Source organism: Panicum virgatum, chromosome 6K (assembly GCF_016808335.1).
Source record: "Panicum virgatum strain AP13 chromosome 6K, P.virgatum_v5, whole genome shotgun sequence".
In the NCBI taxonomy this organism is placed as follows: Eukaryota; Viridiplantae; Streptophyta; class Magnoliopsida; order Poales; family Poaceae; genus Panicum; species Panicum virgatum.
The window spans coordinates 46,737,528-46,753,897 of NC_053141.1; the positions used below are offsets into that span (position 1 = coordinate 46,737,528).

Consider the following 16,370-nt stretch of genomic DNA (forward strand, 5'->3'; position numbering starts at 1 on the left):
AATTAGCGGAGGATAATATATTGTAAATTTAATATACACGGGCAGGAGCAGCAGCATCACCATCTCCCCAGTCTCGGCGCACATGCGAGTGCAATCTGTCAAAAGCCTAAAATAAAGCCACCGCCGCGACTTGGCCTTCGTTCGGGCTTGGCTCATTTCCCTGCCCTTCTCTTCTTTTGCTCGGCTGCACGAACTGGACGTTTCCAGAATGATCGAGAAGGCTAGCTTCTAGACTGCGGCGGCATACTACTCGAATATGCTTTCGCCTTGTGTTTTTCCCTTGACAACACCTGCAGCAGCTCGAGCTCTTGGACACTACTTTCCTATAATTTCTACTAGACTACTACTGTACTGCAAGTGGCGCTGGCCTTTTGCCTACGAGCATAAACGGCTTTGAATTGAGCGCGCAAGTTCACAAACACACTCTACAAAAGTACGAGGATATTCGTGACATATATAAATGTCACCGTAAAGTACTTGACCAATTGAACCGAGTACTTTTATTTAGTTGGGTAAATTCTCTCAGTGCCACAAATATGTTGATATTTTGATTGCTTCTTTCAGTGCTACAAAATTTTCCGAATTGCTCTCAGTGGCACAAGAGTACTAACTTTTGCCCTTTGTGCCATTTCCGTCCATAAAGTGTTTAAGTAGCAACGGAAAAGACCAATTTAACCCCCCCCCCCACCTTCTCTCCCTTTCCATATAGGCCCCACATGCATGTTTGGTTCTCCTTCAACCTACAAGGGGATGATTAATTTCTCACACTTACCAACAATATATTGCAACCCTACAAATACTGATTCAGAACTTTACAATTGATGACAAACATTAGAGAAGGTGACATAATGTTAGGCTTCCCAAACACCGCCGTATCCATCTAATCTAGCCTTTGTAGTCACAAACTATCTATTGCAGCCCTAAATACTGGTGCACAATTTTGCCGCTGTCGGTTAGCTTGGCCTGCAATTGATGACAACAATATGCCTACGAGCATACTAACAGTGCACAATTTTGGTGCTTTCGGTTTGGCCCGCAGTCCAAGAAAACATATGGCTAGGTGACATAAGGCTATAAGATGGCCGGATATTGGCACATTGTCATCACACGCCGTATCCTGCCGATCCAACATCAGCTTTTAGATTGAGTCGTTTATACATATAAATTTTGGGGACTCATCTGAATTTTTCGCCGCATACCCACCAATCTATTAGTGTGTACCTATCATTTGAAGATTTTTCACTACAATTCAATGTACAAAATAGCGGGTCATAGCGGCGCTATAGTGATGCTATAGCGATTTTTGACCAATGCAGCTATAATCCCGTTGTACTAAATAGTGGACTATAGTAGCTGAGAAGAGCTCTCCGCTAACTTTCATAGCTCGCTATTTTAGACACTGCTGCAATTAGAAATGAAAACTACTTATTAGAAGGTTGGAGTAAGGCTAGACTCAACAAATATTGACACTCATTCGTGCACGCCACAAGACCACACCCCATGGAGCCAACACCGACTTCAGGGTTGAGCATGCCACTAGCAATCTAGCCCTAAGCCCAAGCGTTGTTTAAAATATTTAATCAAAGTGTCAAACAAGTTCATGCTTCCATGCAAAATACTAGAATGAAGCATAACATACACTCCACTTCAGACAAAAGAAATTCCAATTGCTGCCGCGATTCCGGAGCCATGACTATCGCTGTTTCACGAGTCAAGACCCATGTGGTGGTGGACGAAGCGTAGTCTAGTCTACAGTCTACACACGGTGGAATGATCCACGAGATGAGACGGCCCGAAGCCAGGAACAGGGGCCTCTACGCACACGCACCCACTAATTGCGGCGTCATCAATCATTAACGACCAGAACTGCCTAAAATACCCCCCCGGACCGGATATTAGCGGCCCCCGGGTCAATCGGACGACGAGGAAAGGGGAATACCCCGCCGGAAAGGAGGGGCTGGTTATTTTCTCTAAACAAAAGGAGGGGCTGATTAGACATTTCCTCCAATAGGATCACGCGTCACGTAACCCGGCCTCGGGCCACATGCACACGCGAACCCACCACCGATTAGCCCCGAGCCCCCCTAAACAATTCGGAATTTCCAATTGCTTCCGCGGAAAAAACATTTTTTTTTTGTTCTAGCGATAGCTTGCTGCTCGCTCTCCATCCTCCTCTCGACCTCCAGGCTGCGGGTTCGGCGCGCCTCGGCTTTGCCTCGCCCCCAATCCCACCTCGCGCTCGCCGCCGGCATTCCGGCAGTTCCTGCTGCGGGAGGGGCCTTCCGGAACCGCGCTGCCGCGCCCCGATGGACGACCCGGGAGCCACCGACCCCGCCGCCGCGCGCCACCACCTCTCGCCGCAGCTCGGGGGGCAGCAGCCGGTGCCGCGCTCCCCGACCCCGCTCGACCTGGCGGCCGCCGCGGCGTCCGGGTACCGCCGCCTCTCGCCGTCGCTCCGCCCGCCGGCGCACCCACAGGCGCGCCTCCCGTCGCCCTACGGCCAGATCCCCGCGCCGGGGGGCGGGGGCCACCACGCGCGCTCCCTCTCCCAGCCGCTCTTCTTCTCGCTCGACTCGCTCCCGCCGCCGCCGTACGCCGATCTGGGCGCCGCGCCGCACGCGGTGCCGCCGTCCCCGCCGTCTTCGAGCTCCGACCCGCAGCAGCAGCCGCCGCCGCCGCCGCCGCTCGGGCTGCCGCCGAGGAAGGGAGCCCACCGCCGCTCGCACAGCGACATCCCCTTTGGCGGCTTCGCGCAGCTCAGTCCGCCGCTGCCCCCGCCGGCGCCGGTCAAGCGCGAGGTCACCGTCGCGGCCGAGGGGTGCAGATCGGACGGCGGCGACGACGCCGCGCTCTACGACCTCGTCAACTCCTACATGGACCTGGACGGCCTGGACCCGCTCAACTCCTCCGAGGACCGCCACGACGACCGCGACAGCCACGCCAGCGGCACGCGCGCGGGGAGCGCGGCCGACAGCAGCGAGAACGAGGCCGAGAGCCAGTCCACGTCGGTCGACAGGAAGGACGGGGGCAAGTCCCGGCATTGTCGCAGCCTCTCCATGGACAGCTTCATGGGGAAGCTCAACTTTGCTGCTGGGGATGAGTCTCCCAAGCTGCCACTGCCTTCTCCCGGTGGCGGCCTCACCAGGAGTGGGAGTGGCTCCCTGGAAGGTGGTGCTGTGGCGCTGTTTGATATGGAGTTTGCCAATGGAGAGTTCACCGAGTCTGAGAAGAAGAAGATCATGGCGAATGAGCGTCTTGCCGAGATTGCTTTGACTGATCCCAAAAGGGTCAAAAGGTGTGCATTTCTTCGTGTAGTGGATAAAATTCCCTCCTTTCCTGAAATTGAGCATTGTGGCTTGTGAGCATTTTCAGGATTCTGGCCAATCGACAGTCAGCGGCAAGGTCAAAGGAGCGCAAGATGAGGTACATCCAGGAGCTTGAGCACAAGGTGCAAGTATTGCAGACAGAGGCTACAACACTCTCAGCACAGTTGACAATGCTACAGGTTTGTTCTGTAGAGCTAGTGCGGATTATATTTTGGATTTTTTGGGCTATTTTTCTTATGGTTTAAGCTTATTTTGTTATGCTTGTTTGCAGAGGGACTCAGCTGGACTGGCCACTCAGAACAATGAGCTAAAAATCAGGCTGCAAGCAATGGAGCAACAAGCACAGCTGAGAGATGGTAAGCTTCTTGCAGTTGTGAGCCTTGTCGGCGACTGTTCTAAGTTTTCTAGTAACAATGAAAAATGTTTCCTTTTCTTCAAAAGCTAGCATATTGACTAATGTACCTTGCATTCGTGCACGTTGTCCATTCTGTTTGATTTCTTAAATCCAGCTGTCAAGTTGCTCACGGAAGTTATGCATGCATAGGTTGCTTGCTGTTGTGAATCCAGTGGCAGTGTTTTTTATGGTCTATGCATTTCATGTTCAGCTTTACTTTGGTAGTGTTGACATTTTGGAATGTGGGGTTTATTAAACTTCTTCTGGGTTGAGTCTGGCTATTATTACTTATGTTTCATCTTAACATTGTACTTTCTACATTGGAACTGGATGAATATGCTAAGTTTTACAACCAATCTAGCTGCATTAGAAAAAAATTGACAATTCTCATATGTAGGAAAAACATGTTCTTTTGTTAGTCAATTGCAGAGCAAACTCACAATGGCAATAATGTGTATTGATTCTCTTAATGCTATTATGTGAAATGGCCATGAATAAGTTTGTCGTGGAAATTAATTTTTTAATTACTAGGTAAATACCTGCCTTTTTTGTCCTGTCACACCATGAGAATGATTTATCAGTTCCAAATTGGTTAGACACTTAAAATTTGATGGGACAATAAGAAAAATCGCAATAGTACCCTACTTAAGGGTTGTGATGAAATTAAACATCATGACTTTTGGCATCTTCAACAAACTTATTAAGTAATTGATTTAGAGGTTTGTTGTATATCTGAGTATCTGGTTGAGTTGGACATATGACATGGTCTTTGATGAACTATGAATGTATCATCTACGGATTATTATAACCCGTTAATATATCAGCTGCAGGCATAATCTGTTTAGTTAGGTAGGTATGCACGTATGCCTTGTTTTGTTTTTGCTGCCTGTTGCTTATGCTGCGAAGTTCTGCATAAATGTTCATATGCTAACTTATGGTTGATAAAAGACTTAGCTTCTTTTTTGGTTAATTGAATAATTTAGTTTAGTGATTATCAAAAATAATTTGCTAGCTAGATGAATTCTGAATGTCTATTTTCTTTCAATTTATTGTTTCTGAATCTTACAGGAGGGATAATTACTGTTTTCCCCCCTCTCCCTGGATCTTTCTTTTTATGCTTAGTGATTATCAAAAATAATTTGCTAGCTAGATGAATTCTGAATGTCTATTTTCTTTCAATTTATTGTTTCTGAATCTTACAGGAGGGATAATTACTGTTTCCCCCCCTCTCCCTGGATCCTTCTTTTTATGCTTTTATTTGTTTCTGGTATATATATCACAACTGAATTCAGAAAATTCTGTACTGAGGCTAGGATTTTGCGGTCAGTAAATAACTAGCGAACTAATCGGCATGAGGTCATGCTATTGGTTGATTTTAAGGTTCTTGTAGTGTAATCAGTGCTGACATTATGTCAAACTCTGATAAAGCTAGGCAGTAGTACTGTTTTGCTAATCATAGAAGTTCCAACTTGACATGATAAAATGTTGGTGGCTGTGTACAGAAAGTTGATTTATTTTCATGATAATAGTATTCAGCAACTGCTAGGCCTACTTTTGGAACTTGCACACGTGTTCACAAAAAGAACTTGCAGCGGAAGCCTATATGTTTGTGATGTTGCATTATCATCAGCATGTATGGTGCCACTCACGCCACTTGTCATGTTGTGATTTTTTTGTACTTGCAGACCCTTCATTTGAAAGGGTATTTATTTCCTTCAGGATTTTAGATTGAGTCTGTCAAAGTTGCAATGTTAGCTGAACTACAAATATAGCCATTTTGCTTTCATGGCACTGGGTGCTTGCTTGCTTTTGGAATCCATGTATATATATAGTTTAGGTTTCTTTCACGGGAAAACTTTTTTACAAGGACGTATTAGTGCCCGCTGCATAAATATAATCACTATTTTTGTGCACTGTAATCTGATTCATGTGTACGCACTATGCAGCCCTGAATGAAGCATTAACCGCTGAGGTCCAGCGTCTGAAGCTCGCCACCGGGGAGATCACCGATGGGCGCATGGCGAAGAGCCTACAGCAGCAGATGAACTCCCAGATGCTGCAGCTCCAGCAGCTGCAAATACAGCAGCAGCAGCAGGCATCCCAGTCGCAGCAGCAAGGCCAGCAGCAGCAGCAGCAGCAGCCCCAGAAATTGGCATAGACCGGGGTGGGGGGGGGGTCTGGGAAAGGATGCGAAAGCTAATTGAACATGGCAGATTGAAAAGGATGTCCGTGACGGTTAAAAGAAAGAAGAAGAATCAATCTTTTGCGTATATCAGACAGGTTGTAGGATAGCAGCAATGGTCCCATGGGTTTCTTTTGTTGAAAAATACCTTAGTTGGAGTATGTTGCGATGTCTCACCATGCATGAGTCCCTGTGTTGAGGCGCCGTGGTAGCGTCCGCCGAACGCTCTTGCCGAGGTGCCTTCTCCAGTACCTTTTGTCTTAAGAGGGTTAGGGTGTCACAAATGTACCAGTGTAATAGTGTAATTATTATTATCATCTATAGCGTACTGCCTTAGTGTCTGTCGAAAGGCTTGTCGTGCTTGGTTCCTGTTGGTCTTGGCTGATGACCACCTGATGTCCTGATGTGGATAGGAGGCAGCAAGCGCATGGTGCCCAAGCCTGAGTGCGCTGCGCTCTGGGAAAGAGGTGTTCTGAATTTGTTTGCCATGTGCTGCTGGTGCTGGACTGTGTTTGTGGAATCCTGGCGTGGAATGGGCTGTGCAGGAGGTGCAAAAAAGTGCCAGGCCTGGAGCGAATAGTTGGTGCCCGTGGCGTCTTTTTTATTTTATATTTTTCAAAAAAAAATTATAGAAATATATTTTTGGGTTCAGATTTTACAGTTCTATACCCCTATCGCCCAGCAGGGGGCGGTAGGGACTTATATGTAAATAAATATAAATTTTATTTGCGTAGAGGTCCTTGGCAGGAGCGGTAGGTCCCCTGCCGCCCCACCACCTGGCGGCAGGGGCCTGCCGCCCGGCAGGGGGGCGGCAGGCTCCCGCCCCAAATATAAAACTCCGCCCCTTCCCTCGCGCCTTGATTTGCTGCCCACGAGATCCAGAGAGGGGAGAGAGAGGAAGGGTGAGTGAGGTAATTCCACCGGCGAAGCCCTGCCGTATTTTGGATCCGAACTGCAGGTAATCAATATTTCTCAACTATTATAGACTTGTTTCTAAAATAATTATGAATTAGAATAGATTTAGTTTTTGGATAGTGAAATATAGAATAGTAAACTTAGAATGACAGTACCTTATTGTTATTGCAGCATAAGGCAATGTCTGCCTCCAATTTTGTTGGTCATGGACCGAAGAAAAATCTAGTATATTTCTTGAGATCATGACACATCTTGTAATCAGTAAAAAGTTGGATCCATTAGCGGATGGTACGATAGAGATGGTGTTGTCCAAATTAGTTGAGTTTAAAAATTTCACATTGTTTCGAGGTATTACAATGCAAGATTTAATGGAACACCTGCTAGAACGTCGGAAGATATACATGAGGGTATGTGAACTAGCGAATCATCCTAATGTTATTGGATTCTTACAAAGTACTTGTAAGATATGGATGCGGCCAGAGGTGTATGAGATGCACATTAAGGTAACTCTTATTCAGTTCTAATCCCGTCCGTCATTTGTAATCCATTTTTACGAAATAGTAAAATTATTGTGTAATTATATGCTAGGATTACCCCAAGGACACGGAGTTGATTAACAATTCGATACCAAATTTCCGTAAATTGGTATGTATCTTCGGTGGAGTTATGCCGCAAACTAGACGAAGGAGGTGGAAAAGATCTTCGGATGATAGTTCTTGGCCTCCGCAAGAACAGATGACCGGAGGTTCGTCAAGCCATGCTGCACCACATCGAGCACCAAGTTGTGTTAACTGGGATGACAATATGGATGACTTCATGCCCCCAAATCATGGCCTCAAACACCTGATGTCCCTCCCCCTGTACACGAACCTAGAACTAGAAAAGAGAGAAAGGGAAAGGCAAGAGGTTCGTGATTCTTCAGACGTTCAAGAAACCAGTAACAGCTTTCTGTATTCTCATTCTCAACAAAGGCAAAGGCGATGAGAACTATCTGCTTGTTGCAATCAATTCCGATTGCCGTCAATATTGTTCCCTTATATTTCTCTGTCAGGAAAGTGCCGTCAATACACAGAACATGAAGGCAGTAAATGAATGCCCTCACACATGCTCCAATGCAGAAGAAAGCTCGCAGCAGAATGCTTGGCCCCCCTGACAAGCTCGGTACACTGTATGTATCAAAAGTACTTTCAGGATTTCTGTGCACAATTGCTTCAAGCATACGAGGTAGGTTGTCATATGATGCTTCATAAGTTTCAAACCTCATCTCAAATACTTTTTGTTTAGCCCGCCAAGCCTTTGCATAGCTGATCACATACTGGAAATTCTGTTCAATGTCTCTAATTATCAATGCATGCTCGTAATCCATTTTGTCAAGAATCACCCCATACATCTTCTTAGCCACGAAAGTTGATGTGATATTACGATGATGTCCCACAACACTTGTCAATCTACAAGTATGCGGTGTAACAATTAAACATTTCCAGTGTGTCTTGAACTTTCCCTTGTATGCATGCACTCACCATGTATAGTCTCTATCTGCACACCTCACCTTGTATTCTTTGCTGCTAGACTTCAGTACTCTGAATTCCTTCCTCAGAGATACAGGCCAGAGCTTCACAGCATCCTTCACATCCTCAATGGTACGGTACTTTACTCCTTGTACAACCTCATTCACTCTGTATGCAAACTCCGAACTCTTAATATCTTGTACCACTGGATTCCCAAAACACTCTTCACGCCATTCACCTAGCACTGGGAAGCGCTCATCGTCCTCATCGTCCGATGAGTCCCCACATTGCTCCATTATTCACGCATCTTGGTCTTCTTTCTCCATTTCCTCCACAATTCCAGGTATCCGCTCGCCTTCATATGCCAAAGCTTGTGGTTTTGGTTCTAGTTCTGGAGCTTGCATGTTCTCTTCTTCTTTATCCTCTTCCATCTCTTCATTGCAGTCAGATGTTGTGTGTGTTGACCCTTCACCTAAATCACCGGTCTTCTGGTGAATCTGAATTACCATTGTGAGAGGCCACCCACTTTCAAGAGCTGCGTGCATGTAATGTTGCCATTCTTCCGTACTACTTATATGCGTCAACTCCCAGAAATCCCCATTAGTTTCCCAGGAAGTCAAGGTATGAACCATAAACAAATGGGTCTTTGGATTCACATTGAACATCCCGTGAAGACATTTCTGTATGGACTCAAAACTCCAATCTAGGGGTTTATCTAGACTGCACTGTCTTCTTTCCAATGCTGATAGATTTACTCCATAGGAATCATGAGTAATTCTATAGAAGTCACCGTAATGAACTTGAAACGCCACTTTGCTCGACATATCTGGCCATCCAAAGACTTCATTTTAATTAATCTAATATCTAGAAATATGCTATGACTTCAATTATAACCACTAATCCGAACCCTAAGTGCGTACAATAATAAAAAATACTAATCATAAAATTAAACATACAAAAATTTTGGAATGACAAAGTTGAGAAATATTGGTTACCTGCGGTTCTGATCCAAAATCCGGCAGGGCTTCGCCGGTGGAATTACCTCCCTCACCCCTCCTCTCTCCCTCTCCCCTATCTGGATCTCGTGGGCAAAAAATGAGGGCGCGGGGGAAGGGGCGGAGTTTTATATTTGGGGCGGGAGCCTGCCGCCCCCCTGCCGGGGGGCAGGCCCCCTGCCGCCAAGTGGTGGGGCGGCAGGCTCCCGCCAAGGACCTCTACGCAAAAAAAAATCTATTTATTTACATATAGGTCCCTACCGCCCCCTTGCCGGGCAGTAGGCCTCCTGCCGCCCCCCTGCCGGGCGGTAGAGGTATAGAACTGTAAAATCTGAAACCAAAAATATATTTTTGTAATTTTTTTGAAAAATATAAAAATAAAAAAGACGCGGTGCCCGTGCCACGGAGTGTGAAGTGGCCTACGGAGTGCTGGTGTCAGTTGTGTATTTCTGTATGACTGTACTATCACATATTCTTCCCATTTTCAGTTCAGAAAAAAATCTGTATCGCATGTCGGTGCGCGGCATGCTCGAAAATGAGCGTGCGGCCCGGCCACTGGAGGAGGAGGTGGGCCGGAACCCAGTGGCCTGCGACACGGGCCGAGGAAGCCTTTGTTCAGCTAGCCGCCGCCGCCGCGACCGGGGGGCTGGCTGCTGGAGCGGGATGCCGCGGAGGGATCGGCGGCGGGCGGCTGCTTCCGACCGCCGCAGAAGGCGGTGGCTGGCTGGCATGTGCCACACGTTTGCCCGACCGGCCCGGCCCCGTGCGTGTTTGGCAAGGCCCCGTGCTTTGGTTGCCTGCTTCCATTCTTGGTCACCTGACCTGGAGGACCTGCAAGCTGCCAGGCACGCGCGCGGAAAGCAGCCAACCGGATCGGGACACGACACCGGCGCGTGCGCGCTCGCCGGCCGCGCAGCGCACGCACCCTCATCCTGGCCGGCGGGTCAAATTGGACCAAGCAGCATCATCTACTACTCGTATGCATGTAGCCGCCGTTGGGTGCCTGCTCTGCTGCGTGGCAAACCAAGCCAAAGCCCGGGGCGGCCGTCGTCCCTGTCGCCTGTGCTGTTCTTCTTCCTCGTTGTTATCTCGACAAACAAGGACAAAAAAGACCCCACGAGTTCCAGGCGCGTTACACGTAGGTACTAGTACGCGACAAAATCGACACTAGCTGGCATGACTGTACATTGTCAGAACCCAGGACCAGGAGCAAAATACCTGCAGGTTGCCATTGCTGCCACGCAAGCATCGCAGCCACCAATGCAAGATGGAATCAGGGCCAAGCGCAATGCAATGCAGCTGCGGGAAGTCGCAGAGCACGCACTGCTCGCTGACCGGCCGGAAACGGCGGAGTCGCTCCGTATGGATCGGATCATCGGAACACCACCGGACTCACTGGACGCCCTGGCTCCGACGGCAGGTCCGGATCGAGTTGGCTGCCCAGGCGTCCGTCCGTTCATTATGATTCGTCGTTGAGTTGAGAGAGAGAGAGAGACCTAGGCACACACGAAAGAGAGAGACGAAACCCCTGCAGCATGCATTATATTGGGCATGGCTGACTTTGTTTGCATCTAATTAATTAATAATCCATCCTAAAAATATTACTACTACATACATGATGATGAGCGGGGCCGGCCAGGAACACAGCCGGTCCTATAATGTTAGGCGCGAGTCCCTTTCGCAGCTTCCAATTATCGCGCTAAATCTTGTCTGTTTGTAGCATACTATAGTACAGCATGTGGAATATATACTGTACAAGGGATCGATTCTAGGATTTATAATTTTAAGGGAGAGGTTAAGGATGATCTCGGAGACGCGTGTGGCCCTCATTAAATGCCGTCTAAACCAACTACTAGTCGGCTAAATCAAGGGATAAACCATGCAGGCCTTAAAAGCCAAGTGCTGACAATGGGAGTCCAAGGTTGAACAGATAATAATAAGCTACTCTTCCGTTTTAAATTATAGGTCATTTGACCGCTCGTCTTATTTAAAAAATTTGTACAAACATAATCAAATTTAAGTCATTTTTTAACAGATTGTATTGATAAAACAAACCACAACAAAAAAATAATATTTTACATAATTTTTTAAATAAGACGAGTAGTCAACAAGTAGTCAAACTTATTAGAATAAAAAATCAAATGACCTATAATTTGGAACGAAGCGGGTACAACAAAGATGTTTTTTAAGAAATGGGGGTGAGGAAGACATGATTTCTTCGCAATATAACCGCAATCCTGTATATAGTTTAATTTTAGGTAGATTATATATATGCTAGGCAATTATGCCTGTGGGTTGCTGCGGACAAAGTTGGTATAAGTATCGGATACATATTGACGCTAGTGTATTAATTTGTAGAGACTTAGATCTACGTGATCGAATCGTGGACGGAGGGGTTGGTCCGATTCGCATACGAAATGAACTAAGATTTACCTATCAATAACACAAGCGGACCAAACTAACATACCAAATAAAAATTTGGTTGAAAACCTTAATATTATTTTCGAGAAGGATGGAGGGAGCACGTATGTACGGGCAACCGCGTATATTATTATTATATTCTGTCCTCGGATAACGGAGGACGGGAAGTCAAGGCGAGCCCTGCAGAATTTCCGACCTGACCGTCCGTGCACACGCAACGAACGGTTCATTTTTTTGGATCGTAGCTGCAGCAGTTTCAAACCGGCCGGTGACTTTGCTTCTTGCTAATCCCGATCGGTAGTGTTCCCTCCCTGAAATGGCACCCGGCCGGCCGGTGACGTGTACTCTATCACCATGGCTAATACTCCAACTCCCCGTACTGTGCATGTGCTTGGACTGGCAGCTAGCTTGTGCTGGGCTATCTGTAGCTTGCTTGCAAGCCTAATTTATGAAAGGAGACGCGTCAAGTAACTAATGTAAGCACGCGCGCGTGTTTATACCATTTTCAGATACATGCAAATTAAAATGCAAGTAGCAGCAGATAGAATTGAAGAATACATGCATGCAATCGTGCTTTGTATTTTTTTTTCTCGAATACGCTGGAAGGCTGTGTATCATTGTATTAAGAAGAGAATAGGAATTAAATGACACAATTTGCAGGGCAAAAGCTCACGCGACACATTAGGCACGAGGTGCTTTGTATTTGGACCGACGATCGAGAGAACAGTCATGCATGATCGGTCGACCTACGGCCATGCTTGCGTGATGCCAACAGTACATGCTAGCTTATAGAGAAGCTGCGTGCAGGTGGCAGATGACGGACAAAATCAATTTCCTGCTCGCCCATGCTTCTGCATTAACCAATCGGAAGTTGACATCGGCATGGCAGAGTTAGCAGTTGTAGTACACTGCGTTCGGCTGGTGGTTTATCCTCCAGCGCTACAGTATTTCCCTCTCACATTCCTCCAGCTCCAGTCTCCAGCCACCAGTCAAGTAACATTATTTTTCTCTCACAGCACTCCAGCTCCAGCCTCCAGCTCCAGCCTGCCGAACGCAGTGGTAGTCAAAAAAAGGACTAATAATCTTATGATGATGTACTCGCCGCATTCATGGAATGAATTATAGTACCCATCCTTAACCAAAGCTAACAGATAGATAGACGATGATCATTTACTATATGATTATTGAGCATGGGCGTGCCAGATCGAAGACGAGGTCACTGGCATATATGTGCATGCAATGCTGCAGTTATCTGCTGCTAGCTGATGAGCCAGAACTGTGTGCTGATCAGTATGCAGTTCTTACAACTACAGGCATCTCAGATGATGAGCTGGGCACTCCAAGTCAACGCTAGGAGTACATGTGCCCGGCCCAGATGCGGATGTGCTGCATCAGTCATTCAGTATTGCTTAGCTTGCTGAATCTGAATGATGGCTGGCACCCAGAGCTTCTAGAGAACGAGACAAGCAAAGCCTTCATACAGCCTAGCGCTGAAATGTTTGCCCGTGCATTTCCCCCTTCTCGCTCTCTTCCGATCCATCTCTTCGACGCAAGAGAACCGAACATAACAATGATTCATTATTCATGCCGTTACAGTGCTGTATCTAGTACGAAAATGGAAGACGGATGAGAGATCTACTGGCATCTAGCTCTCAGGGAGTTTGGCCGGCCCCTGGTACAGTACTCAGTACAGGTAGCGACCATGCATGTGCCTGCAGTTGCAGTGGAGATGCAAGCACACACAGCATATACCAGGCCAGTTCATGGATGATTATCCGTAGATGGTCTGTCTCTCACTCTCTCCATTGCGTTGCGTTGCGTGTGTGTGCAAAGCCAAACGCAAAGCGCGCGGAGCGGCCGGAATTGAAGATGACGCAGGAAGGCGGCCGGCTAATTATGAACTGCGGCGTGTCCATGCCTGCATTCTGTGGTACGGTGGTGGTGGTGGTGGTGCCGCCGCGCACCGCCGCTTCGTCCCCGCCGTCGGCCCGGCCCGCCGGCCGTCCATTCTACTGACCAACTAACTACCCCTGCATGACTCAGGCCTCTTTACTACGGCGCCGCCGACCCAGCTGCTCGATCGATCGCCTCTCCGATCACCCTGAATTCCATGTATAGTACTATATTCTATCTATACAATAATTGTAGATGCAGATGCAGCTATAATTGTAATTCTGAGATAGAACTCGTTGCAGTCATTCAGCAAGGACAGACTAATTAACCCGTTAGTAGTTGTTCTCGATCCTGGCGAGGGACGACACTGCTAACGGCGGCGATGTCTACTTGGCGACACAGTAACCATCTCGTCGTCGTTACCGAGGTTCCTGTCCTAACTAGCGCCGCCGTGGCGCTGTCCGCGTCACGCGCACTGTGCATTGTACTACTGCCATGTACGCAACTGCTACTTGTTGTATCATTACTGATTCAGATTCACTCGTGTATGTACTCGTCCAGAACGTGCCTATAGCTGGCCGGACGACTAAGTATAGAACTAGCTAACAGGTCGATCGAACTAACCTTCGTTAACAGTACTAGTAGTTATGGTCGTCGACGATTGGATTGATACGGTGTTCTTCCAATGCAAGCAAGCTGGAACTTAGTGCTTATCTAAACTGACTAGGAAATGGAAATCAACGGTCGAACCGAAGCAGAGAGACAGACCAGACGACGAGACAGGCAGGGAATAATCAGAGAGCGAGGCACATACTGTCATACAGATAGATAAAGCGATGGGGCACCTGAGAACTTACTCTACTATGCTATTATTACCTGACAGCAACCGTGTCGTCCCAGGACTGCTGCTGGCATGCAGGACAACATCTATCTGACATGCAGCATCAATCACACGTAGCTAGCTCTGCTCCATCGATCTACCAGCTGACATGGACGATCATTGCATCTAACCACGATTGGATCGGAGCTGAACTCGATGTGAGATACATTATACAACTATATGAGATCATCGATTGTGCAATAATCTCTTCACCTCTTGTTTTTTTTCTTTCTTCAATGACTACGTACGCTTGTAGCGTAGCCAATAGTATATATATAGTAGCAGCATGCTTGATGCAGGCTACTGTTACTCATGTCATTATTGCCGGGGATGGATCGGAGTAGATGCATGGCTGGCGAGCGAGATCAGCAGCTGCAGCCTGCAGGCGACTCAAGCTCATTTAAATGGGAGGGAGGGTCGGCGGGCATGGCCCCGAGGTCTTGTGTCGTTTGTCATGGCGGCAGTCTGCAGAGCAGCACATTGCTTGGTAGCAATCTCTCTCTCAAAAAAAGAAAAAAAGATATATGGCAGCTAGGTTGACATTATTTTTCCCCTCTCAACTGTCCTAGTAACTGCATGCATGCGTAGTGAACAGTATCGAGAATTACACTGACGGAGCCAGAGGCATGAGTGGCATGTGGCCACGCATGCAGAAGCCCTCTTGAACTCAAACAAAACAAATGAACAGTATAATAGCTACACCTGAGCTTTGCTTTCCACAACTAAGCCAGCTGGCGCGAGATGTGACGAACAAAGTTGAAGCCATGACGACTGAGCAAAGTTTGGTAAATTCAGATGACCAGTAAAAACATAGCAAGTCACAACACCAAGTGTGATAGTGAACCAACAAAGAGTCCAAAAAAGAGGTGACACATCCAGTGTGCGGTTGTTTCAATGTCTGCAGGTACGGTGGAGAAACAAGCAAACAAACAAACCCTAAGCATTTCATCCTCCTCTCTGGCTTGAAGCCAAAAAAAGAAAAATCCAGCAAAATCGGTTATTATTAGGCCGCCTGACTTTTCGACGAGTTGGCCCTGCCCAGAGATCAAAAACAAAATAAATTTGAGGTTCTCGACTTGTCTGAATCTCCGATCCCGCTGATAGCCATAAAAGGATGGCCGGCGGTGCATGCATGCACGGCCGCAGCAGATCAATGGTCAACGCCTCGCTCATCAATTGATGCACCGATACCGTTATGGTCCAAATATGGGCGCAATGCAATCTCTAGCGTCGTTAACAGTGGTGTGTGTGTGTGACACAACACATGCTATATATACCTGTATATGTGCATTTCTTACAGCCATTAAAGGATCGGACTTCTTTCTCTTTTGAGTTTTTTCTGGCAGACCGGTCGCGCAAGATCTTTGGTCATATGATAACAATAAGATAATGCTATTTTTGCTTGTGCGTTGTGACGTGCTCGGAGAAAAGACATTGAATTTTCAAGAAATCTATCTTCATATCCTTGCCCCCTTAATTTAAATATATGGCGCTGAGGGTAGATCGATCGATCGCGCCGTTTTATCAGACTAATGCCATCCATACTATCACCAAATTTATGTGTAGATATGATCAGCATTTGTCAAATGACATGTATGTTGGATCAAGAGTCAAGACCACATAGGTCATTAACTAGCTTGTTGGGTAGTAGCATAGATCAAGTATGCATTTAAAGCAGTGGTACGTGTGTGTCTATATATATATATATATATATATATATATATATATATATATATATATATATATATATATTATTCCATGATGCCTCTTATTACATACTGTCGAGTTAGATGAAACAAGATTACTATCCTACCCATCAGGATCATCATCTTCCTCGCCACCATCATTCATACTCA

The 16,370-nt window shown here is 46.8% G+C and overlaps 1 protein-coding gene across 1 annotated transcript; it reads left to right on the forward strand.

The window, feature by feature from the left end:
* The first annotated feature begins 2,145 nt into the window (after positions 1-2,145).
* LOC120713076 (bZIP transcription factor 29-like) lies at positions 2,146-6,251 on the forward strand. Its single transcript, XM_039999056.1, has 4 exons — positions 2,146-3,295; positions 3,373-3,505; positions 3,598-3,682; positions 5,667-6,251. The coding sequence occupies exons 1-4, from the start codon at positions 2,307-2,309 to the stop codon at positions 5,876-5,878; spliced, it is 1,419 nt and encodes a 472-aa protein (XP_039854990.1). The 5' UTR covers positions 2,146-2,306; the 3' UTR covers positions 5,879-6,251.
* Positions 6,252-16,370: the final 10,119 nt, after the last annotated feature.

Bases quoted from the DNA above. Each gene is read 5' to 3' on its own strand.
- LOC120713076 (XM_039999056.1), top strand. From the start codon at position 2,307: ATGGACGACCCGGGAGCCACCGACCCCGCCGCCGCGCGCCACCACCTC. The intron at 3,296-3,372 runs GTGTGCATTTCT...GAGCATTTTCAG, and splicing joins GATCCCAAAAGGGTCAAAAG to GATTCTGGCCAATCGACAGT. The intron at 3,506-3,597 runs GTTTGTTCTGTA...GCTTGTTTGCAG, and splicing joins CACAGTTGACAATGCTACAG to AGGGACTCAGCTGGACTGGC.